Source organism: Octopus bimaculoides, chromosome 1, assembly GCF_046866305.1.
Source record: "Octopus bimaculoides isolate indiv1 chromosome 1, ASM4686630v1, whole genome shotgun sequence".
NCBI classification, from domain to species: Eukaryota; Metazoa; Mollusca; class Cephalopoda; order Octopoda; family Octopodidae; genus Octopus; species Octopus bimaculoides.
Window position 1 is genome coordinate 40,911,564 of NC_142928.1, and position 27,731 is coordinate 40,939,294.

Consider the following 27,731-nt stretch of genomic DNA (forward strand, 5'->3'; position numbering starts at 1 on the left):
CTTTCTTTTGTATATGACTTGTGTGTGTGTGTGGGTGTGTGTGCAACTACAGCACCTCCCAGAAAAAGACAGTTATGTGAATGTATAATTTTATTCAATAACTGTGTTGTAGTTCTTCACTATGTGTACCATTCACTCTTTTTCATTGCTTGTTGGGTTCACATAGCAACAAACTCTGAGTAGTGACAGAGTAGACATTAGCTTCAAAGAAATAAGTAAACTCTACTACAAGTATTGAGTGTTCATCCTCCTGTTTGTATATATATATATATATATATATATATATATATATATATATATATATAAACACAGACATAGAGTTTACTGTTTCATTAAGGCAAGATCAGCAAAAAAGTATTTCATCAAGTGGAAGATAAATATCATTTAATGTACACAGTATAAAAACACTATCTACTTTTTTTGCACTGGAGAAATAGGTCTAGGTAGGTTTTAATAACATGCCTTGTACCTCTAAGAGACACAAGGCATATCATAAAAACTGGCTTAAAGAGCCCGAAGATTGCTTGGAGTTATAAAGTATATTATAAAAACCTGCCAAGAAAATATTCGCAGCTCATATCTTGATCCTGTGTACATTAAATGATATATATACACATGCACACATACAATAGATAAAAATACATAGAAAAGCATACAATAGATATGGACAGATTACTGCTCAAACCAGATTGATAGTCTAAGATCCAATATCAAATTATGGGTGACATAAATCCAGGTAAACAAGATGTGATTGTGAGAAACAAACCAGTGGAGCTAATGAAAATAAAGATAGAGTATAAGATGGTATCAAAGCATTTATAAATAAGTTATACAAATATACATATAAATGTATTTAAGCCAATAGCAGGAAGATAGTCCATAGTAGTCATAGTTTTTCATAAATAAATATCCAGAGATTTCATGTGCAAAAATCATTGAGAAGAAAGAAGAAATTTCCAGGTCATACTTTACATCTGTTTCAGGGACTCAATCATAGCTACATACAGTACTGTGTATTATGCATACATACATACATATATGTGTGTGTGTGTGAAATTGTTGTCGAGGCAAGTGAAGTCATTGTCATGGCCGATGACAGTACCTTCTGATTGTTACCCATGCCGGTGGCACGTAAAACGCACCATTTGAGTGTGGTCAATGCCAGTTCCATCTAACTGGTCCCTTGCCAGTGGCACATAAAAAGCGTCAATTGAGCATGATCGTTGCCAGTGCCACCTGACTGGTTCCCGTGCCGGTGACATGTAAAAAGCACCATTCAAGCATGGTCGATGCCAGTACTGCCTGACTGGCCCTCATGCTGGCGGCACATAAAAAGCACCCACTACACTCTCAGAGTGGTTGGCATTAGGAAGGGCATCCAGCTATAGAAACTTTGCCAGATTGGATTGAGCCTGATGCAGCCTTCTGGCTTGCCAGCCCTCACTCAAACTGTCCAACGCATGCCAGCATGGAAAGCAGACATTAAACGACAACGATGATGATGACGTACTAAATTGTGTTATTCCATATTTGGGATATATGATGTTATAGCTTAAATTGTGTTACCCCATAATTATTTGTTAACACAAAGATAGTACATATATATATATATATATATATATATATATATATATATATATATATATATATATATATGCACATTACTGGATCTATCTATAACCAAATCCCTGAAATAGCTGTAAAAAATACTTTGATTTTTCTCCTCACTGGTTTATGTGTATGAAATTTTTGGATGTCTATTATTTATGAACTATCTTCTTCCTTTTTGCTTTATTACATTTATATGCATATATATATCACTTATTTATAAATGCTGTGATGCGGCAAATAACTTCTTGTCCACCTTTTATTTTATCCTTATATGTATGTATGTATGTATGTATGTATGTATGTATGTATGTATGTATGTACAGACAGATAGATAGATAGATAGATAGATAGATAACAGATAGATAGATAGATAGATAGAATAACTAATGAATAATATTTGTTTTCATATACTATGATTCATTACAATTTAGATTTAGCAGAAAGTTATATTTTTAGACAAACACAATTCATAGATAACACTTTAGAGACTATTTCTAATCATTCTGCTGATTCAGTATTCAAATGTTTAATAATTTTTTAAGGATGGCATGGTGATGATAATACATGCGGATGAAAACAAGTAATACTTTCTTCCATTATTTTAATAGATTTGGTGAAAGTATAAATGGTGGCCTTGTGGTAGCTAATCTAGCCTGGCCCAATGAATGGGTTATTCTTATTGGCTCCTTCTTATCAACTCTTGGTGCTGGATTGCAGAGTTTAACAGGTTTGATATTGTTCATCAACATCATCATCATCATAATCCATCATTATCATTATCATCATCAACATTGCATATCAATAGCATCTTTTATCTCCATTTCACCTTGGGTTAAATGGGTCTTCTTGCTTGATTGGCTCTCTTTGACACAAGCCAGTGAGGGAGCCTCTATGTAGTTGGTGACATGCTAAAAATTGCAGCCAAATCTCCTTCGAAATTATATTCTACTATTTAAGAAAACAAACAATTGGATAATGCCATTCTAGATACTCTACAACAGAAAGAAAAAGTCAGCGTGGTTATATTTGGGATACCTTTCATTGATCATTAATCTATACAATTAGGGGTAACATGGGGCTTAACAATATCTCTCTCCAACTTGTCATATCTTGTGATTTATGAACATACCATCACAGACTAACCCTGTTTATCTATTTTTACAAACTTCATTGGCTCTAAGTTACTCAGCTACAGAGTATACATGTGCAGTATGGGCTACATCTTCAAATGCATTTCTGGCCCCTGTTCTCAGTGAGTCATCCCAGTATATTAGACTGGTTGTCCCAGGCCGACTAACATTAATATTTTTTATAAGGTGGTTGGCATTGCTCCACCTATAATCAGGAGAGATGTTGCTAGCAAAGCTGAAAAACAAAATTAGATGTTTGATGAAAGATATTTATAACACAGATATCAACAAATATGAAGAAGGTTAAATAGAGGAAGAAAATATTTTCATAATATCCACAGTTTTTCTCCGTTTCCAAAGAATTTTACCTGCATACATTTGAGGAAAGAAAAACTGGTAAATTTTCTACCAGTGCCATATGTAGAAAGTTTGCTAAAATGATCCACAGAGCAATTGAAAATATCATAAATGATTCCACATTTCATTTCGGATTCCATACGCACCAAAGTAAATGGGGACATATGTGGAATCTCACTTCTGTGACTGTGAAACTGTCCAAACTATGAGTTACAAGCTGGTTTTCCCATTAGTGAATTACCCTTGTTTAGATGATTTGAGAAATAACACAAAAAAACAGAAGACTGCATAAAAAAAGGTGGCAAAATTTGATCTCGACAGGAAATAACAATCATCTACCTCTGCTCCAGTTGCCATTTATCATTGACCATTTATCACTTAAATTCACATTTTCTACCATTAGCACTAACCATTGTCCTTACCAGTTTTCTTTACACTACCCTTTGCCTGTGTATTGTACATAGTACAGAGCAACACCACAACACCAGACTGGTATAGACATGCACTTTGTAAAATATTAATCGCACTATGTTTGCAGTATGTTTAATAATTCTTTATGTTCATATGCTAACATCTCTCTAGTTTTGTAGATTACACTGTAATTCCTTCTCTCTCTCTGTCTCTCTGCCTTCCCAGCTTGCTTTGTAAGTGTTGTTTCTCTCTCTCTCTCTCTCTCTCTCTCTCTCTCTCGTTTTGTAGATATTATTTCTCTTTTTCTTTCTAGTTTTGTAGTAACCAGCCACTTTTTCTGGCTTTGTGAACAGCTATCACTCCCTATATAACTTTTTCAGCAACTCTCTCTCTCTCTCTCTCACTCTCTCTCTCTCTCTCTCACTCTCTCTCTCTCTATCTATCTATCTCTATCTCTCTCTCTCTCTCTTTCTCTTTTCCTCTCTCTTTCTCTTTTCCTCTCTCTTTTAGGCTTTGTAGGTGGTTGTATCTCTTTATTGTTATCTCTCTCTTTCTCTCTCTCTCTCTCTGTCTCTGTCTCTCTATCTATCTATCTATCTATACTTGAAATTTTGCAGATAGCTCTGCATTTCCCTGTCTTTTGCTCAACATATTTCTTTTTCTTTCCCTCACCCTCTCTCTCATTGTTGACAGCTGTTTAATTAACAATATTTCCTAAGGCTGAACTGTTTTAGCTAATTTATCTAATTATATACATATATATATATTTTTGTTAATATTTTGTGACTGAAATCCATTTTGCTTTTAAATTAAATTAAATATTATCTTTTCTTTTTTTTATTTCCCCTTTTACACTCAATAATCTAGGAGCTCCTCGTGTCCTGCAAGCAATTGCAAAGGATAGTGTCATACCTCTTTTAGATATCTTCAGTGTGACCACAAAGAAAGGAGAGCCGTTTCGAGCATTGCTGTTGACAGCTGCAATATCTGAAATTGGAATTATTATTGCCAGTCTTGACTATGTGGCACCCATCATTACAATGTAAGTAAGCTTTCAAATCAGCAAAAATGCCAATTTCTAACATTAGCACAAATAACTTTTCTTTTCATTTTTTTTTTCTTAGGCTAGAGAGTGAAAGTATAGTTAATTACTTTCTATCTTTCAGATCAAATACATTACCTTTGTTCCAAATAATTTTGAATTTAGCAAAATAACTTTGTCTTTTTTGGAACATAATTTAGAATGAAATTTTAATAATAGACTGTAATTTAGCTTAGTTTAAAACAAGAAACTTGTAACCTAGATTCAGGGCAGTCTCTGGCTGTTGGTATTAAAAGGGGCAGATCAAATCTATTTCTTTCTGTTGCTTTATTTTATTGACCATTGGAAACTCCATCCAGTAAACAAAGTTGATCTTTGTTGTAAGTAAATACAAGATAATGATACTGTCCAAGGTTCATTTGTTCACACCCTTATAAAGCCTAGCCAAGCCGGTTTCCTGGTTTCTATGGCATATGTGTTCCCCCCAGCTGTACGGGATGCCAGTCCATCGCAGCGTTACTCAAGAAACAGGAAGAAAGACTGAGAGAAAGTTGGGACGAAAGAGTACAACATGGGTTGCCACACCCCCTGCCGGAGCCTCATGGAGCTTTAGGTGTTTTCACTCAATAAACACTCACAACACCCAGTCTGGGAATTGAAACCGCGATCCTCCGACCACGAGTTTGCTGCTCTAACCACTGGGCCATTGCACCTCCACACTGTCCAAGGAATAAATTGTTTTGCATTACATTTCTCTTCTACTAATTAAAATGTAGTTCTATTCAAATTAAAATAAAATTCTTGATCATTTCTGAAAGTTTGTTTTATAAATTTGTTAAATTAATCAAAACAAGATTTGTTTGGCTGTTTTCAGTATGTTTTTATATTTTTTTTCTACAAGGTTCTTTTTGCTATGTTATGGATTTGTTAACATGGCCTGTGCCCTTCAAACCTTGCTACGGACACCAAACTGGCGACCACGTTTTAGATTTTATCATTGGTAAGTTTTTAACATTCGTTTTTTCAATCTCCAAGAGAATAGTCTTTCTTAGATAATCATATTAAAAAATTAACACATTTGTTATGTATAATGCTATGAAGCATAGTAACTAAGAGCTTAAGGTATTGAACTCATAATTACATTGTTATATGCTTTTGAGTTGAACATTTTTATATTATTATAGTATTCTTAAACAAATTACATTGTATTGTTTATTCACCTTCCTGATGACAAAAAATCTCTCATCTACTTGATGTGTAAGCGGTTGTCATTGGATGAATGTCTAGGGATATTGAATGATAAGCTACAGCCATCACTTGCAATCAAAGATGACATTTTTACTAATGGTTTAGATGTCCATGTAGTTGCAAGTGGATACAAACACCTTCTCAACCCTCCAACACTTCACCCCAACAGAACATCTTAGACAGTGGTTTTCAACTAGTTTTTGCATAAAAAGGAATCCCTTGATTCCTATTTTACTCAGATGAACCCTCACAACCATTGAATGTTTATACTGTTGTGATTAAATATTATCAGGAATTGCATAAAAAAATGGTTATTTTGTGTATTAAAGAAATACAACCAATTCACTGCACATACCTTTTAACAGCAAAATCTTATATGGACCCTGGTTGAGAAACCAATGATCTAGGATGTGACAGCTGGAGGGAGAGAGGGCTATTTGAGCACTAGGCAGGGTGTTGGGTTAGTTCTCTATTTATCAGCCCCTAAATGATGAAAGGCAAATCTTACATCAGCAAAAATTATGCAAATATACAAATATATAAAAATTTGCTCTCTTCATGATTGTGCAAATATATGGAATATTAATAGTTAAAGGCTGAAATATTCAAATAAAATTGCATTAGCCTAATTTATTGTGATACTGATGGCTAAATCAACAGAGCTCTAATGTGTATGACAACCAGAAAAGTGGAAGTTGATTTATTCATATCTTATTAACAAGGCATATAACTCTGAATGGCTAATTTCATCTAACTGTAGTAAGTTCAGCTTAACTGGTGTGTTTGAAAATTACAAAATGCTTCATTATACACCAAATTGTTTTACATTTATCAATTATCTGCACTGCCTGTGTTATATACAATTAAAATAGGAACATTGCCTCAGTGCAATTTAGATATGTTACAAGTCTTTCAAATAGAATGGCTTCTTGAAATACTTGGTATATTGCAGACTAATTACCTGCAACATAAAAAAATATTCTAGTCTTTCAGGTGTGTGTCTCATGTATAGCTAAATACATAAAAATGAAAAAAAAACCAACTAAAACTTGAATAATTTCTTCAATGCAGGACAGCATTATGCGATGAATGTGCCATAATTGCAACAAACAAAAAATACATTGAGAAAAAAATTAACAGAGATTTTAATTTATTTATTTTAAAATTCCTTTTTTTACATATTTGTTTTTATTTGGAAAAGATATGATGACCTTATTTATACTGAACAATAATTGGCAAATTATAAATGATTTCTTCTCTTTCCAGGACTCTTTCTTTACTTGGGCTTGGTCTTTGTATATCTCTTATGTTCATATCAAGCTGGTATTATGCTTTGGCAGCCCTTTTCCTTGCATTATGTATTTACAAATACATTGAATATAAAGGGTAAGATTTTTCTGTTTACTTTTCTAATAACATGTCTACTCATACTCTTGAAAAAGTAAATATTCATTGCCCAAAATACTTTTTCATAATGCTGCTCTACAAAACCTACAAGATGTCTGTACACATGGGTACTCTTTCTCATGTTCTGTACTTCATCAGTAACACAAATCATCCTGTTGCCAAACAATTCAAGCCTCTTCATTCGTGAGTGAGTGTAAATACACTCAAATACGTACATGTGTGTGTGTGTGTGTGAATGTATGTATGTATATATATATATATATATATATATACACACAAATTTATACATGCATACCCACCTACCTGCTTGCATGCATACATACATTCACACGCACTCATATACTTCCCCAATAAGTGATCTTTTCCTGTTGACCTCCCTTACAACCTCAATACAGCTGGACTAACATACCACAAAGAAGATCTGGATATGGACTCAGGCCTGCTATATTGCATCACACTTTGAAGATTATGTTTTAGCAAGCCAAGTGCAGGAGATTGCTACAAAATACCTAATGAACAAAAGAGACAATGAAGCACTTGGAGCAGCATATCAAGTATGATCAGCAGCTGCCCAAAAAATGTCATCAAGGTATTATCTATGCAACACAACATTGTTGCAAAAACGATATGCAGTGTTATCTAGAGTAAATACTGTTCTGAAATAAATATAGAGAGTATCCCTATTATTGAATACATACACAAGCATCAATGCAAAGAGTATTGGCAGAATACTCTCATCAAAACTTCTACCAGGTGCAAACATAACAGACCAAATATATTTGTTTAGGACAGACATGTAAAGGTATATACCATCATAGAAATCAGCTGCACTGTGGATTTTAATATCTCTTTGAAAATCGAAGAGAAAGAGAATAGCTATAGAGAACTGTTTTAAAACCTACAGATTCTATATTCAGATTATAAATTAACATTTTTATCAATAATAATTGTTGCACTAGGTTTTGTGAGTACATGCCTAAGTGACAATTTAGAAAAGCTAGGAGTTTCAGGAAAAGAAATCAATTGACTAACATGCACATCATTAATACAATCTGTAAGCAGAACAGTAAAAATATGCAAGACTTTCCTCAAGTTCAACATGTGACAATGTTTTTGTTATTCCAATGATAGAATGTTGTATCTTTGTTGAAAACTAGTTCCTTCCTTGCAGAAAGCATTCAAATAGTTAAAAACCAAAGGGAACATACACACATACATACATACATACATACATACATACATACATACATACATACATACATACATACATACATATAAAAACATACATATACATACATACATATACTTGAAAGCTGTGACATATGATACTTAGAAAGTGAATATATAAAACTTTATGTAATTCAACAGTGCTGAAAAAGAATGGGGAGATGGAATTCGCGGACTTGCTATGTCTGCTGCAAGATATGCGTTGCTCAGATTACAAGAAGGACCACCTCATACCAAAAATTGGAGGTACGTTATTTTTGTTCTCTTGAAATAAAAATTATGCAACTTTTGCTTTCTCCTTGACTCCAATTAGTCACAATTATCTGATTTGTTATTTTTTTTTTATATTTCAATTTTAAACGTTACCAGAAAGCATTTGTTGCAAATCAACTCTATTTTTTTTTTTCCTCTTTCAATTCCTAATCCTTAACCAGGAAAAATATCCACTTATCTACAATTAGTTATTACCTCCGCCTTAGCAAAGGCAGAGGTATTGTTTGCAGTCAAGTTTGTTTGTTTGTTTGTCTGTGGACAAGATATCTCAAGAACCACCAGATGGATTCGGATGAAACTTTCAGGGATGTTTGGCCTCGTGATTGGCATGAACTGATTAGATTTTGGAATTGATCTAGTACCGGACAAAGATTCTGGATTATTTTCCTGTTTTTTTTACTTAATTTTTCAGAGTAGTCGGGTTCATTTTTAGTAATCTCATTTGTGAGAGCAATCGAGTTTATTTCAGGTATCCTCATTTTAAAAATCGTCTCTGGCTAATCATTGAGAGGACATTGGTGTCGCCTTAGTGGAGGTTTGCACTTTCTGGGTGCTCTTGCTATTGTTGTTGGCACTCCGTCGCTTACGACATCGAGGGTTCCAGTTGATCCGATCAACGGAACAGCCTGCTCGTGAAATTAACATGCAAGTGGCTGAGCACTTCACAGACACGTGTACCTTTAATGTAGTTTTCGGGGATATTCAGCATGACACAGTGTGACAAGGCTGACCCTTTGAAATACAGGCACAACAGAAACAGGAAGTAAGAGTGAGAGAAAGTTGTGGTGAAAAAGTACAGCAGGGTTCGCCACCATTCCATGCCGGAGCCTCGTGGAGCTTTAGGTGTTTTCACTCAATAAGCACTCACAACGCTTGGTCTGGGAATCGAAACCGCGATCCTATGACCGCAAGTCCACTGCCCTAACCACTGGGTCATTGCGCCTCCACGCTCTTGTTATTAATGAGATCATAATTCGTCAGACTATTAACTTTCTCTTAATATTACATCTCATTATTTATATCTTAATATTTACATCTCAGCAACTTTTTTTAGTAGTTTCAACTCTGGTCATCAGCATCAGATGTCTTATTCCTAAATATGTGCATTGTCCCAAACTGGATTTGAACTTTTATTTTTAATTGCTCTTATCCACAACGCCATTGGCACATGTTCATTATAATTGTATTAATTTAGTTGCTTAGCAATTCAAAATGTATAGTACAAACTGGTCAAGTGTATCATTTTTTATGTGATTTTGATATTTTTGTGTATTTAATAATGAGATATTAAATGTTCTGAATTAATTAGTTCTGTATTGAAAGGTTACCAGTTGTCCATTTACATTATTAGCTCATTAATAAACTATATCAGGAAGTTAGAGTTAGCTGAATCAACAGTATGGAAGACTCCCAACCAAAGGATCAACAGTTCATCCACCTTATTTTGAATAGATACCTCACTTGTTTACTGTTAATAATAGCACTGTTTACTTAATAATTGTTATTGAACCTTGGCTCTGATCCTGCAGATCTATAATCAAAAGTATTCTAATCATAACCACCGTTTGTTTTTTAACCTTTTTGTTACCATATTTCTGTTGAGATGGTCTGTGTTTCTTTCAATTAATTTTGAATATAACAAATAATTTAGTAAAATAAATCAGTTATCATTTAAGTTAGTGTCAGGAACATAAATTGTAACTAAGGTTTGGTGGACAATTTTAATTCAGAACTTTTGAAAACAAGACATTTGTACTACAGAGCCAGAGGTGGTTTCAGCCAGGTTGGTATCAAAAATGTTAAAGCATGTATCGTGTACCTAATACTACCTATATATTGTTGAATATAATTTTTCTTTTTCAAAATAGTCATGTGTGATTTAAATTAAAGTTGGTTGCTATTTCCAGCAAATAGAGTGAGCATGTAGTGTTTTAAGTTCTGTTTGTGTTATTTACCCTCACAGCAATGCTGACTAAGCAGACCCATGATCAGAAATGTTCCTACTATGATCATCCCAACCTTTTCTTATTCAAATATCATATTTCTAACACTACAATCATTATCCAGTGTAACCTTCCATATCCTTTTTTTTTAACATGAGTTTTCTTAGCTGACGGTGCTGAGTTTCAAAATTCTAGAGATAAGAAATTTCAGAGTACTCTCCCTTTAGACTCGATACTTGATGGTGACTCGAGGCAACCAATAGAAAAATTGTGAAGATGTGAACAATAAGAAATTAATTAATAACTAAAGATCTGGCAAACAGTTGTATATCAAAAGAACATTACTTATTAACATTTTAGACGTTCTACTCTGCAATTAAACATGAACTTCTTTATGAAGCTTCCTTATAAGAATTCAGATCAAGTATAATAGTGCCAAGCTTTTTGTCCACTACTTTCATTAGTAACTTTCTTATCTTTCAGAGAAACTGTTTAATCCATTCACGGATTACTCTCTCAAATGTATTACTTTTTCATTCACATTGTTTTTGATTAATCATGCATGATTTTGTAGCATCGAAATTATGATTATGTACTTGTAATTTTTATTTTAGCATAGAAGGGTAGATTTGGTTAGGCTGGATTTGGCTGGCCAGAAGATAAAAGATATAGCATATTTGGGCTGGATATGGCCGATTTAAATGCTAACAAGTTAAATAAGTTATTTACTATGTGCACTTACTCAAACTGTTCAATACATCAGCAACCTTTAACTATCTATAAAGTAGGTACTAGTAGTTATCTTGTTCACAGTAAATGAAAGATGATCAACAGCTGAAATATTGATCAAATGTCTTTTTGTATGAGATATCTCTGTGCACCTACTGTACACATGTAGAGCTGATTAATGCTATTCAACTGCAAGGATATGAACAACTATTTAGATAAAATTAAAATATCATTTTATAGTTGAACAATTCAACTTCATGCTGGTGGTTTTGATGTGTCTAACTTAATGACCTCAGTTTGAATCTTGTCTGAATTGATTTTGCTTTAATTTGTCTGGGTTTGATAAAATATATACCAGTAATATACTGGAACTGATTCAATCAACTCTACTCCTTCAAACCTCACAAATATTGGCCATGTTCATTGTCTAATACAATCTATTTATATCATATGTGCATATATTTTTCTAATATTTGTTTCTCCTTTCCAGGCCCCAGTTACTTGTTCTTATGAAACCAGATGAAAATTTGAAACCAATGTATCCAAAACTAGCAACACTTGCAACTCAGTTAAAAGCTGGTAAATATATATACACATATTTCACTGTTTATCTTTGTTTTTCTTATTCATACACACACACACACTTTTCCCTTGCTATCAATTTAATTATCATCTTCTTTCTTCATACTTACATGTGTTAACTATCCCATATTACCTACATCATCCATACAAGGGAGTACTGAAAAGTTCTTGGCTTTGGATAAAAGAAAATACAGGAGGATCACTTAATTATGATTTTATTCAACATCTTTCTCTCTCAGATTCACACACTTATTGCAGCAGTCCTTCAGTTTTCCTAAGCCCTGTAAAAAAACTCAGAAGGTTAGGCCTCCAAACAGGCCTTTCACCATACCCTTAAAACTAGGAACTTTTCAGCATCTCCTCATATGTAATATAATGGTATGCATTAACATATAAACCACACAATTCTAGAGCATATATAAGTTATGTATTTAACAATTAAATACTCAGAGACATTATCCATATGAAAAACAACAGTTAGTGTTCACATATTTAAGTAAAAAATATGAAAAATTTAACTAGAAATAATTATGTACCAAAGATAAAACAATATCAGCCTAAGACTAATATTCTATTTATTTATTTCCTGGGGTCAATTTGCTCGACTAAAGGCGGTGCTCCAGCATGGCCGCAGTCAAATGACTGAAACAAATAAAAGAATATAATACACAACTTGGGATATGTTTCGGTCTTATTATGCTCTCATCAGTGGAACACAGACTTCACCCTACTTGTTGACATAATGGTGATAGAATCACTTAGTAAATGTATAAGACTGTGCATGGTTTCACATAGAAAACTAGAATAGTTTAAAGAAAGATTTATTTAGAGCAGGGGTCACCAGCCTTTTTTCACAGCAGGCCAGATAATTGAGAGAATGATAAGCACAGGCCACATAACCATTTTGTTTAATACAATACAGTAAATACACAAAAGAATAAAGACAGCCAACATATTTATTTACAAAAAATGTTATCAAGTTAGGTGACATTAATAATAAGATAGTTATATCACACCCAGTGTGCACATATCCAAATCTCACAAACTAAGTAGCAAAAATGGTTAGTGGGATTTGTGAAACTGTTGTTTAGATTTTAAGATATCAATGTTTGCTTTGGAATTGTTGCATCCAACCAAGAGAATTCCTTTCAAATGTTCATCAGTCAACCTCATTCAATGTGCTGACTTCACAGACATAAGTTGTTCCAAATACTGATGCCATATCAGGGACACTGGTTGATACTTCCTAGCAAATCGGTTTTCTCAGGAAACAAGTCATTTGTTGCTTCCATCATACATTCTTAGTTGAAGTTGCCATCAGTAAACTGTTTTCCTCACTCTGTCATCTTAAGCACTATTTTGTAACTTGTACAAGTGACAAATTCATTTTCAGCAAACATTCCCATGAAGAGAATGTTTAAACATGGCAATGCAAGTTAAAACATGATCACTGCAGGAATGAACGCTCATTGTAGGTACACAAAAGATACAATGCAGCTGTGAGCTGGATGAACTGACCTCACGGGCTAGATTCGGCCTGTGGGCCATAGTCTGCTGACTCCTGATTTAGAGGATGCCAGCCAAATAAAAAACGATAGTGTTAACATATTTGCTGCAAAAGATTATTTCTCTTTAACTTTTGGCTCCTGACTGCATTAAATGTTTACACTATCTTAATTAAACTGTTGTTTTATAGTTTGATGGATATCTTGCAGTTGCTTAAAGCACTTAAAGGTTAATGCAAGTAGCTTAATATCACTTTATCTTCTCTTCCAAATTACAAAGCCAAATTGTAATTAATTGCATAATACCATTTAAAATTATAATTTAGACTTAAGTGACTCTTTACTTAATTAGTACATAATCTTAATACATACTAATTAATTTTGTCTTTATGCAATTATTATTATTATTATTGTGAGGATGGCCTAGTGGTTAGGGTGTTGTACTCACAATTGTGAGATTGTGGTTTCAATTCCCAGACCAGGTGATGCGTTGTGTTCTTAAGCAAAACACTTCATCTCCCATTGTTTCTGCAATCACTTCGACACTTGATATGTGGTACACCGTGCACCTGTTCGGGCAACATCGATTTGATGGAGGGAGTGAGCTAATGCACAGCACATACATTTGATTACTACAAAGAAAATCATTTGTACAAGTCATTCTACAAAAGCTGAACACTCATATGTCATCTTCGACAGGAGAGTCCATCTTGATTATTATTATTATTATTAGTAGTAGTAGTAGTAGTAGTAGTAGTAGTAGTAGTAGTAGTAGTAGTAGTAGTAGTAGTAAGGTGATGAGCTAGCAGAATCATTAGCACACCAAGTAAAATGCTCAAACACTGGGGTCGATGTAATTGATTTATCCTCTCCCCTGCAACTGCTTGCCTTGTGCCCAAAATTTGTAATTATTATTATTATTATCATTATTATTATTATTATTATGGCAGCGAGCTGGCAGAATCGTTAGTATGCTGAATGAAATGCTTAGTAGTATTTTGCCTGTCACTATGTTCTGAGTTCAAATTCCGCCAAGGTCGACTTTGTCTTTCATCCTTTCGGGTTCGATAGATTAAGTACCAGTGAAACACTGTAATCGACTAGTCCCCTCCCCACAAATGTGAGACCTTATGCCTCCACTAGAAAGGATTATTATTATCATTATTATTGTTTCAATTGTGTGACAGGTACTGATTAGATTACCTGAATGTGCCAATGTGGACTCATCTAGATCGTATCTAGATAGGGTATTTTGTAGTCCAGTGGACAAGGATAGCATAGGGTGGCACGTAAAATACACCATTTCAAGCGTGACCACTGCCAATACCTCCTGACTGGCCTTCGTGCCGGTGGCACATAAAAACACCCACTACACTCTTGGAGTGGTTGGCGTTAGGAAGGGAATCCCGCTGTAGAAACTCTGCCAAATCAGATTGGAGCCTGGTGTAGCCATCTAGTTCACCAGTCCTCAGTCAAATCGTCCAACCCATGCTAGCATGGAAAGCGGATGTTAAACGATGATGATGATGATGATGATGAAGTTCCAGAGGAGTGAGATGTGGTCATTTTCAAGCACTGAAAGTGGTTTGTGTTCCCACTAGTCTTTATCATGAGGTAGACCCAAGTCTTTGCAAATTACCAAGTGAATATACTGTGCAGTTCTATCATGTTTGTTGAGATACTCTGTATGCACAATAGCAATCACATAACTGCTTTTTCCACTTCCCTACTAATAAGTTAAAGAAGGGTGGACCATGTGAATTCTCTTATTAACTTCACTCTTAGATCACCCTGGGTAACAACTGGTTTGATTTCTCTGGGATATTCTTCATGAAAGCAACAGAATATCCACGACCCTAAACTATTAGTTATATACCATGCAGATACCATGTTGCTAGAAAAATATACAGTTTCCATCCAATCCATGTTTTGTTTTGTAACTGTTAACTTTTACCTTTTCTGAAAACCATTAACTTTGTCAATTATACCTATCTTGGAGGGCCTGTCAAAGGCAATGGGCACAGTACTTTTTTCTGGACCAAAAGCCAATAAAAATTAATAAACATAAATAAATAAATCCCCACCTTAATGTTCTTTTCATCCCACTTGCATTGACACAGGATATAAATACCTGAACTAGATATATTCTGGTATTTGATTTAAACTTTTTTAGACACCTGTTTGACTTGCACTACAGACAACCCAGAATGTATAGCATTAGTGAATGGGATCAAATAAAATTTACCCAATGTCATACAACAGAAATCAATATATTCTAAGCATCATTGATAATGAAAAGCATTTTCTTTGAGTATTCTTAATATGTAATGTTTCCTTGTGAATTATTACTTTTTATACTACATTTTTTTTCTTTTAATCACTGCTAAAAAAAATAATATTGAAAATTTTAAAACTTCTATGTAATATCTAATGAACAAATTATTAAATTTACTATATATATTCAACATTTTTAATTATTATTTAGGTAAAGGACTGATTCTAGTCTCCAGTGTACTTGAAGGAGATTTTAGAAAAACATTTGCTAAATCTCAAGCTGCTAAACAAGTAAGTTTATTTCAGAATCTTTACATTTAACCATTTTGATACCAACCTACCTGAGGCTAGTGGAGGCGCAATGGCCCAGTGATTAGGGCAGCGGACTCGCAGTTGTAGGATCAGGGTTTCGATTCCCAGGCCGGGCGTTGTGAGTGTTTATTGAGTGAAAACACCTAAAGCTCCACGAGGCTCCAGCGGGGGATTGTGGCAAACCCTGCTGTATTCTTTCACCACAACTTTCTCTCACTCTATCTTCGTGTTTCTGTTGTACCTGTATTTCAAAGGGCCAGCCTTGTCACACTCTGTCACGCTGAATCTCCCCCAAGAACTACATTAAGGGTACACGTGTCTGTGGAGTGCTCAGCCATTTGCACGTTAATTTCACGAGCAGGCTGTTCCGCTGATCGGATCAATTGCAACCCTCGTCGTCGTAACCTGAGGCTATCCTTGGCTGAATGATACAAACTTCCTGCTTTTAAGACCTTCTATCAAAATTTTATGTCACTTTATGTTCCAAAAACTAATTCAGTAATAAAGTTATTTTACTAAATTCTGCATTAATTTCAATATTAATTGAAACAAAGATAGTATTTTTCAACAGAAATATCATAACAAAAAGGTTAAAGCAACTGCATTTGATATTTGACATTATAAGTACCAATTTGAGATGGAAAAGTACAGAAGTTCATAGATAAGACATGAATTATGTATCTATTGCTAATTGGGTACACACCATTGATACACAGCTGGAATCTTGGTAGTAAGCTTGTTGCCCTTTATGAGGGCGCGCACACACACACACACGCACATACACACACACACACACACACACACTCACACACACACTCACTCACACACATGCATATACAACGGGCATCTTTCAGTTTCTGTCCACCAATTCTGCTCACATGGTTTTAGAAGCAATTTGACTGAACCCAAGACCACATGATTGAAAAGCAAGCTCTTTAACCACACAACCACATCTGTGCCTTATATATATATATATATATATATTTCATGCACATATATATATATATATGTATGTTTGCATGCATATGTATCTATGTGGAAGTTTACTTTTAACTAAATATTTCTCCATGGAACAAAACCAAATTCTAACTCATTTAGTCTAATCATTTTCCTAAGTAGTTACAAAATGAAGTGTGCTAGATACTCTTTTAGAGCAAAGCATGGCTTAAGTTTATCATTTCTCACTCATAAACCCCAGTCAGCTGGTGGGAGAATGGTACAAGTTCTCCTATACAGTTTTGTCATCAGAGATTCAGGATATGTAGTAATGCAAGATCATAAGCTCTGAGAAGGAGATGTGAGATCTGATTGGATGTGATCCAGGATGTCCTCATATGAAAAGTGAGAAGTGCAAGGATTGGTCACCAGTTTCAGCATAATGGAAGGAATAATCCTTTTGTGACCATATTTGTATTGAAATATTCACATCATCATCATTTGTTTTCCATGCTGGCATGGGTTAAATGGTTTCATAAGATCTGACAAGGCCAGGAACCGCACCGGGATCCATAGTATGTTTGGGCTTGAATTCTACAGCTGGATGCCCTTCCTAATGCCAACCACTTTATAGAGTGTACTGGATGCTTTTTATGTAGCACCAGTGCTACTGCTTTTTACATGGCACCAGCACCAGTACTTTAATGTGGCACCATCATCAGTGCTTTTGATGTGGCCAGTGTTTTCACTCAGACAGAGAGGCCTTTGGTTGCCAGTAGAGGTAAAAGCTGTCTGAACTCATTCCATCCTATTCTTATTCCAGTAATAACACTTTCAGTACATCCTCCTCCACTTCTAACTAGGTCACCTAGGTAGCAGAAATTACCTATTACTTCCAGGGAACCTCCAGGACATTTGAGGAAATCAATTTCCTGTGTATCTGTAGTTTTTATGGCTCCTGTGCATCTTCAGCATACAAATGCTACTTTCTCTGTTAACCTTCTTACTATTTCACTATACCCCTTTTGTATTAGAGCATGCACTGGGTACACTGAATGGAACTCCTACATACACTTTTCCTACATATCAAGCAGGGTCATTTACCTGAAGTGGGTGGGGTCCTGTCTGTTTTCTTGTTTACTAGGATCTTGGTCTTTGCTAAGTTAACTTTAAGACCCTTTGATTCCAGATTGTTTCCACACCTGGAATTTCTTTTCTAGTTTTATTATAGATTCTGCTATGAGGGCAAGATCATCAGTATATAGTAGTTTCCATGGGCTTCCAAATGCAGAACGAGCTGAGCACACTGCGATAATATATAACTCTAAATCATCATCATCATCATCATCATAGTATATATATATATGCATAAGTATACACATGTACACATAAATGCACACATGAAAATGCATTACATGTAAAAACATGCATGTGGGTCCCACAGGATACTTATGTGCGTACATGTACCACGTACTCAAAAAAACAGTTCTCAGATTCTATTATCATCATTTGTAATATCTAATATACGTAAACACACACACACACACACTCACATAATTAAGTGCACAAAAAGTAATGAAGAATTTTGTGGCATTTAATAAATCAACTAACTTTTCATTGTTGAGCTGGTATTTGGAACCTAACTTCACATTAGGTTTTTAAATAAATTATGGAAAATTTTAATTTACATATGAGAGATGTCCTGAAGGCAATTTCCAACATGTTATGAAAAGGTTTAAGTGGTCATTTGACTACAATTACAATAACTTTAACAAATTAGCCAATTTTTCCCATGTCTCATTTCTGTTTTTGTTTTTTTTTTTTTGTTAATTATTGTTCCTTTTATGTTTTATTTCTTTATAGGCACTTGATCATTTGATGGATACAGAAAATATTAAAGGTTTTGCAGATGTATTAGTGGCAAAAAGTGTGATTGAGGGGTTATGTCACCTGTGAGTACCCTTATAGACTTCAAATTAGAACATAAATTAATATCTTTTTATACCTTTATTTTAATTTTTTTTTTTCTTTCATCACCTTCATCAACATTTAACATCCATTTTCTATGCTGGCATGGGTTGGGTAGCTTGACAAGAACTGGCAAGGCCAGGGGCTGTGCCAGGTTCTATAGTCTGATTTGGCTTAGTTTCTACAGCTGAATGCCTTTCTTAATGCCAATCACTCCACAGAGTGTACTTGGTGCTTTTTACATGGCACCAGCACCACCACCAATGCTTATGTGGCACCTTAGTTTTAGGATTTCAGTTCTGTTGTGGTTGGCAGGTCTTTTCAAGTACAGCAATGTGCCACATATCTCAGTCCTCTGTCATCTCCTTCATAAGACTCAATGTTTTGAGATTGGTCTTTAATACTTTGTCCCTGTCTTTCACAACTTCCCTCCACTTTATGTGAGTGGTGCTTCTTAATGCACCTATCCTCATCTATCCATATCACATGACCATATCACTGCAGTCTTCTCTCTTGCACATTGCATATAGTTCCTCTTATGCCCAACTTCTCTCCCAATACACCACACTTGTGAAGGTGCATGACTCAGTGGTTAGAGCATTAGGCTCACAAGCATGAGGTAGTGAGTTTGATTCCGTGACCAGGCTATGTGTTGTGTTCATGAGCAAGACACTTTATTTCACATTGCTCCAGTTCACTTAGCTGTAGGAATTAGTTGCAGCATTACTGGAGCCTATGTGTATCAACATTTGCCTTTCCTTTGGATAACATCGGTGGTATGGAGAGGGGAAGCTGGTATGCATGGGCAACTGCTGGTCTTCCATAAACAACCTTGCCCAGACATGTGCCTTCGAAGGGAACTTTCTAGGTGCAATCCCATGGTTAGTCATGACTGCAGTGAGACTTTACCCTTGTTGCACACTGACATTGCACATCCAGTGAAACATACTAGCTTCCTGAAAATAGTCTCTGAACATAACTTGACAACACTTTAGTCACTATCGTCACTATCTGCAACCACACCAACATGTAGGCACTAAGCATCTCACTGAAATATATCACACAATAATTGTCCTCTATTCACTGGCTAAAATTATCAGAAACTTGACAAAAGTAAATGGAGACATTCTGACACCACACCCTTCATGTCATAAAAGTATTTCCTCATAGCTGAGGTTTCTTCAACATCTGCTGATAGAGGAAACTTTCTTTTTTTTTTTTTTTTAGAAAATGCAACTGTACCCAACACAAGAATATCATCATCATCATCATCTTATAACGTCTGTTTTCCATGCTGGCATGGATTGGACTGTTTGACTGGAGCTGGCAAAATGGAGAGCTGCTCCAGGTTCCAGTCTGAGTTGGTTTGGACTCTATGGCTGGATGCCCTTCTTAATGCCAACCTCTTTACAGTGAGTGCTGGGTGCTTTTAATGTGGCACCACATGAGCATTTTTATGTGACACTGGCATGAGTACTTTTTATATGGCACTGGCACAGGACACTTGCAGGTCAATCCTCCTCACCAAGGAGAGCAACCTTATCACATTCCCCCCACACTTTGTATGTAAACTCAGCAATGATATTAGACAGGTTTTAAATGTCATTTCAAAAGCTTTCATTAATATCATCACAATCATCATTTCATGTTCACTTTCTATACTGGCATATGCTATATGGTTCAACAGGATCCAATCTTACAAGCCTCTTGTCCACTTCTGGTTTTCTCAATGATCACCAGATAACAGAACAACAGACTTTCTAAATGTTGACAAATGCCAAGTACAGTGATTTACTCTAAGCTAAATACTTCTGCAGTAGCGTCACTAAGAAGATGGCATCAGCAGTATTTCTTCCTGTATTTTTCCATAACTTTCATAACTGGACACAGAAATTTGATACTCCTAAAATTACATCTTTCTCTACTCTTGTAGTAATTGATTATGATTCTGCTATGCCAGTCAATGGGCATGACATCTTACTGTATTACCTGAATGACTGACTGTAAAATGACGAAGTCATAATCTAGATATTTTTAAGTTTTCACTTGTATTTATGTTTTAGTCAGAAGAGGAAGGCCATTCGTTTTTAGGGTCCCCAAGAACTGGTAGAAGGGAAAGAGAGAGGAAGTTCTTCTCAGACCAAAGGCCTGGTTCAGATGTATGCAAAAGTGTACACTCTTCTAAAGGCACCTAAGAGCCAAGTGGTAGTGTTTAACTGGCCAACCATTTATGAGGTGCATTCAAGAAGTATTTGAATTTATGATTTCCCACCAAAACTAATGCCATGTGGGCAAAATCTTAGGAGGACAAATGCATGGAAATTTTTGCACTGGTGGGCCATGTCAGTTCCCAGCTGCTAGCCCTAGTGTACAGACATGTAGTGTGCGTCCATTGGATTTTCATTCTAGAGGTTTTACCAGCAGTGACAGAACTGCTGAGAAAAGTGTGTGAACTCCTAAAGGGAGTATTTTGAAGGTGATTAAATAAAATTTGTCTTTTTTTATACCCAAAGGTCAGATGCTTTTTGAACTCACTTCATGCAACACTTCCAGTCTCTATTACTATGGCTCTTTCGTATTTAAAATCATTCTCTACTATTACCAGACCTCTGTCCATCTTCCCTGATGTATTTCATTTCCTACACAATGTTATAAGTAATGTATTTAAGTACTATAGTACTTAATGTTGATCTATCATAAAAACTTCAATTAACCATAATTATATCCATATTGAGGGAAAACATTGTTGAACAATGCTTAAGTACTTTACACAATTGTTTTTTGCCGGAATTGCAACTCTTAAAATCTCCCTACTTATAATTTCCCTACAGCCAACAATCTGCAACTGTTGAAAATTAATATTAATGAGACTACTCCACCCAAGTTATCCTTTTTCTGATAAGAGCCTTGAGTAGCTCAAGCTATTGTCCAGGTTTAGACAGAGATAGATACATGACACACACCACAAGAAAGATGAAGCAGTCAGTTATAAAAAAACTGCATAACTACTTTCTTGGTATATCATTGCTTTGACTTAGTATCCAGCTGACGATGACTTAGTTTTTCAGTGAATTCATAAAATATGTGCTAATGTTTTTCAAAGGTTGTATCAATTGTAACTCTTTCTCCTACAAAAATACCCATGCATGTAGCCAAAACATATTAGATGCATGCTCACACATATGCATTTACTCTATTGTTCATTTGTTCATTTTATACCTGTTCTCCATGCTAGCATGGCTTCAATCATCAGCGTTGTTTAACATCCGCTTTCCATGCTAGCATGGGTTGGACAATTTGACTGAGGACTGGTGAAACCAGATGGCTACACCAGGCTCCAATCTGATTTGGCGGAGTTTCTACAGCTGGATTCCCTTCCTAATGTCAACCACTCCAAGAGTGTAGTGGGTGCTTTTACGTGCCACTGGCACGAAGGCCAATCAGGCAGTACTGGCAACGGCCACGCTCAAAATGGTGTATTTTACGTGCCACCTGCACAGGAGCCAGTTCGGCGGCACTGGCAACGATCTTGCTCGAATGTCTTTACACGTGCCATCTGGCACAAGTGCCAGGAAGGCAATGCTGGGCACAGGTGCCATGACTGTTTCGCTTCAATGAAGACATTCTTCCAGTTACTGACTCTTACTTAGTTTACAAGTAAGGAATACCTTATTCACCACATCTTGAGATGTATGTATAATGCCACTGGATGATCCAATGATAGGAGAAATAACAGTAACATCACAATTCACTGCAGAACAATATTTGGAGAACCCCAATTATGCACATACACACATAACCACTGTACACGTGTATATACACACACACACATACTGTGCTTCTTTCAGTTTTTGTCTGCCTCAAACTACATGATTGGGAAGTGAACTTCTTAACTACACACCCATACCAGCATCATATTACATGTGTGTGAGTGTGCAAGATAAAAAGGTAGTTATTAAAGTATTAATTAGATTTATAGCTGATACAATGCCCATGTGTTTAAGCTCAGCCATCATTGACTTTGACACAACTGTAGGTGAGTCAAAGCACTTTATTTAGTTCAGTTAATTTATGCTTTTATTAATTAACTATTAAATAGTTGGCATTAATTAAGAACAACATTTAGTTGTAATAACAAGCTGTAATAAATGTTATAGCATTATTTACATGTGACAGATATATGATATTAAACAATCAACTAAGAAATTAGAACCAACCTACAGGCAACCGTTATGCATATATTTCTTTAAAATTTACCTGCAAACTTTTCATTTTTAAGTAACACAATTTTTCGTGCTACTTTTTATGAAATTGTACTGGCAACTCCTGTTACATATGAAACTCATTCATAAGATATTAAAAGTTCTTCTGCTTTTTGTTTTTCTCTTGTCTTTTTTAATACCAAACAGTATTTTTACATCTTATATTCAAATTTAGTGAACAATGCTAGAGTAATTTAAAAACTGAATGACAAAAAATATTTTCAATGGTGTGTATGTGTGTGTGTGTATGTGTGTTATATTAAGTAAAAATGAAAGAAATCTAAGATAATTTCTTGCAGTTGAAATAATCCAAACATTTCAATGTTTACAATTTTACAGAACCCAAACAGCTGGCCTCGGTGGTTTGAAACATAACACAATTATGATCGGATGGCCCTATGGATGGAGACATAGTCCTGAGCAGAAGAGCTACAGGGTCTTTATAGGTAAACCAATTAATCTCAAAATAATTACTACTGTGATGTCTTGGCTCTTTTATTTTGAAAACTTTATTACCTTGCTTCTGATGGTTGGCATCAGAAAGGATGATCAGTTTTAAAAATCACTGCCTCATCTGATCCATGCAAGCATGGAAAAGTATACATGAAAACAGTGGTGCTGATGGACTTCCTCATATTTAAGAGGATTGTATACATCTCCTTTCTTGCCTTCTTAACTGTCTGTGAGGTTATTATTATCATTATTATTAATACCCCACCACTTTATATCTGTCTCTGTATTGTCCCCTCATCCTTCGCCCTTGCGGCAAATAAATGAAATCATTATTGTAATTATTATTATTATTATTATTATTATTATAGACGTCGCACAGTATACAATATCATGAGGTTGTTAATTGAAGATATTGTACTGCTTGTCAAGTCACAACAAGGACCTCAGACAGACAGTACTTTATGCAATATGTGTGCAGTTCCAAGCATGCCAGGCAAAAAGCTTAGCAGCATTTCATCCATCTTTATATTCTGAGTTCAAATTCTGCTGAGGTCACCTTTGCCTTTCATCCTTTCAGGATTGATAAATTAAGACTAGCGAAACACTAATGTCACTGTGATCAACTAGTTCCCTACCCCCAAATTTCAGGCTTTGTGCCTATAGTATAAAGGTTAATTATCATTATTCATTAATCATATGTCACATGTTACTCTCATCTATCTGAATATATGATAGCTTTAGTTACATATGTTAGTCTTGTATCTATTTTCAAACATAGGCCTTTGCTAAACTTTTGGTTCATGGATGATATATTTATGTCCCATCCAAACTATTATCTTGTCCTAGTGACTTTAATATTTATCACTACTCTCATAGTTAAGAATATAATTGATATTGTGTTACCATTACTTGCATGAAGAAACATAATAAAAATTTCTGCCAAATAAAATTATAAATTCATACTCATCAACTCTCAATGATGTTGAAGTAGATACTAAGACAAGAGTCTGACAACTGGATTAACAAAGGTCCTTAATTATGCATTTAAGGGATTTCTAATACACAGCTATCAACTATACACTGTTTAATCTTTTTTAATTACCAGTTTTCGTTATATGACTGTCGCAACATAACTGATGACTACATCAAACTAGAACTCGCCACACTTCAGAAAATATCCTCTGCCATCTCGTGTTATTCACTCCACAATTTTTATCATCTTCTGTGTCTCTCTCTTAAATGTGTCCTACACATCTGGTTTTAGCAAGCCCATGCTATCTTTATTCCTGTTCATATTATATTTGTCTTGATCTTTAAACATATGTTGATGACTATCATGTATGAAGATATGATAAAAGTGTCCTTTTGAGTTGTGTCTTAAATGTGAATACTAATTTAATACGATAAAAAAAACTGGTTATAAACATTTATTCAGTTATCAACAAACATTTTTCTTTTAAAATTTCTTTTTGGCTTAAATGTAATTATGTTTTTTTATATTTCTTTATAGACACCATCAGGAATGTTGCTGGTGCCCAGTTGGCCTTAATGGCTGTAAAAGGCATTAACCAGTTCCCAGATAACACGCAAAAACTTACCGGAACCATAGATGTCTGGTGGATTGTTCATATCCTTGAAATTGAATTAATAATGTATAGAATTAATTGAACTAACACCTTTATCAAAGTACAAAAATACATCCGTATAAGTTAGAAATACTTCCAGCTTGAATAATTATATCTAAAAATCTTAATTTTATTTTATCTAATTTTTTTTTTTTTTTGCATGTTTAGACAGATGTAAAAGGAAGTAAATTTTCCATTGTGTTAAAGCAATCAGAAAATATTTTTAACATCATAACCTATAGATATCCTTATCTATATAGTTTAGATCCATCTAGAAGATTTACGTCTCCCTACTGACCACTAGCATACCAATATTTGCATAATAGCAATTAAAGCTGTTGATATCTTGAGCTCAATGGAAGTTCAGTGATTACTTTGGGTAAAATAAACATGCATATGTGTTTATACATCTACATGTTTAATCTCCAATTGATATAAGATGGCTGATAATGATTATAATAAAAGGTCAGAATTTTCAACATATAACTGGAATGTACGAGTGATAAAAAAATGTACCCAAGAATTCATTTAAGGTAAACCAGAGAAGCATGATCTCAAATAGCAAAATAATTATAATACCAGTGAAGAGAAAGTGTCCGATATTTTGTCTTTATTTTAACATCTGTTTGGTGCCATGGAGAAAGCATCTACGCCATGTAAAAGCACCCATGCCACTGCTGCATAAAAGCACCCAGTATACTCTATAAAGTGGTTGGTATTAGGAAGGGCATTCAGCCATTGAAACCATGCCAAAACAGACATGGATCCCAAGCAGCTCTTCAGCCAACATGGAAAATGGACATTAAATGACGATGATTTCCTGTTCTAGATTGGATGAGGAGTTTAAGAAATACTGATTTTTATTGTATTTGTATTATTGACAATATTTTATTAAGGTTTATTATGTGAGTATATAAATTTAACTGTCAGATATTTCTATAAAAAAAAGATAAAAGAAAAATCTTAATTGATAATAAAAGAATGTTTAAGTAAATACACTTGAATAGTTATGATTAAGATGTTCAATAAAATGTATTTGTCAATTTTATTTTTAAGTATCAAGCCATCGATATATATCAAGATCATTATATGAAAGTTTAGAAAATCAATTTTTTCTTTTAACATCATATTGTTTTGTATTTGCTTTTTCCACGATTATTTCCCTTAATTTTGATCACATGAAGGAGGTCTTTTGATGTTGTTGCCCTTCCTGCTTAGACAACACAAAGTCTGGAAAAACTGCAAATTACGGATCTTCACAGTAGCCCGTATCCTTTGAAAGACCAAAAGTTCAACATTTACACCAAATATTTTTGATATCTAATTTTTCAGAGAATTAGTGTATATTCATAAATCTGAAGGAGGTTTTGTTGGGTGTCAGTAAGTATCACTTACTTTTTGAAGTGGATACAGCTTACATTTCAGGATATACGCCATTCAATATAGTAAAAAATAATGGTTGGTGAGAGTGGATATATGCTAAGGACAGGAATTGGCATTGAAGAGGAATTACATTGACTGACAGATGTAAGAGTGAGGTCAAGGAGGAAGGCTAAGAAAGAGATGGTTGGTGCGACAGTTGGCTGCCAAATCCCTGACTGCCAGACTACCTTAGCTAGCAATGTGTTGATTGAATTACTTAGTGAAGGTGACACAGAGAGGAATGTTTAGACATCTAGCGAGGCAAAACTAAATAGACAAGCACACAAAATGTTAAGCACATGTAGTCAGTGAGTGTACAAATACAACAAAGCATACTATCTGAAAGGAGTGGGGAAGGATAGGAGGACACAAGTTGTAAAACCAAGAAGTAAAAAAAAAAAAGTAAAGTGTTGAAACTAGAGGAAATGAAGGTAAATGTTCATACAAGTTAGAGCAACGGTTCTCAGTTCAAAATTGACCTGCTGTGCTTTTTAATTATTACATTGGTATACTCCAAACATGAGTTGTCTAGATGTGAAGTGGTGATCGACAGCTTTCAACAGATGTCTAGGACTTGTCACTCACATACAAAGTCTTGCAGAACAGCATGTGATACAGTGCATTAGATTAGCAAAAGTGCAATCAAAATGGTCAAAAACATGGGTAGTTTACTTGAAGCCATATAGAGTAATAATGCTGGGGTTGAAGTGGGAAATATAGCATTAAGTGCAGGAGGAGCAGGCAAAAGTACCAAGTTAGGTGTTAGGGACTTTGGGGTCAGAATGTTACAGAGGTTTTTGTCACTTTTGAAGAGTAGGTAAGGCTTCATAGAATATGGGAGCAGTAGTTAGGTCAAGCTGTAAAAAAAATTGCAAAAGTTGTAAGGAAGTGAGTGGAAGATGAGGATGGAAAGGAATGTATGCCACAGGTAAGCAGTTCAAGACAGAGAAGAGCATTGGTGCAGTTAACGGTGTGGGCCTAGCAATACCAGTGGAAGATTGTGGTTACATTCAA

At 34.9% G+C, this 27,731-nt stretch overlaps 1 protein-coding gene across 3 annotated transcripts in view; it reads left to right on the forward strand.

Annotated features, from left to right (window-relative positions):
- Positions 1-27,731, forward strand: part of LOC106871151 (solute carrier family 12 member 4) — a 189,380-nt gene that overhangs the window by 148,903 nt on the left and 12,746 nt on the right. For all 3 annotated transcript variants that reach the window (XM_089350456.1, XM_089350462.1, XM_089350472.1), the window contains 11 exons: positions 2,220-2,338; positions 4,377-4,551; positions 5,453-5,551; positions 7,066-7,185; positions 8,575-8,679; positions 11,869-11,957; positions 15,951-16,030; positions 18,851-18,939; positions 23,557-23,663; positions 25,181-25,297; positions 26,474-26,563. In XM_089350456.1, the coding sequence (XP_089206582.1) occupies positions 2,220-2,338; positions 4,377-4,551; positions 5,453-5,551; positions 7,066-7,185; positions 8,575-8,679; positions 11,869-11,957; positions 15,951-16,030; positions 18,851-18,939; positions 23,557-23,663; positions 25,181-25,297; positions 26,474-26,563 (1,190 nt within the window). The remainder of the gene's footprint in view (positions 1-2,219; positions 2,339-4,376; positions 4,552-5,452; positions 5,552-7,065; positions 7,186-8,574; positions 8,680-11,868; positions 11,958-15,950; positions 16,031-18,850; positions 18,940-23,556; positions 23,664-25,180; positions 25,298-26,473; positions 26,564-27,731) is intronic.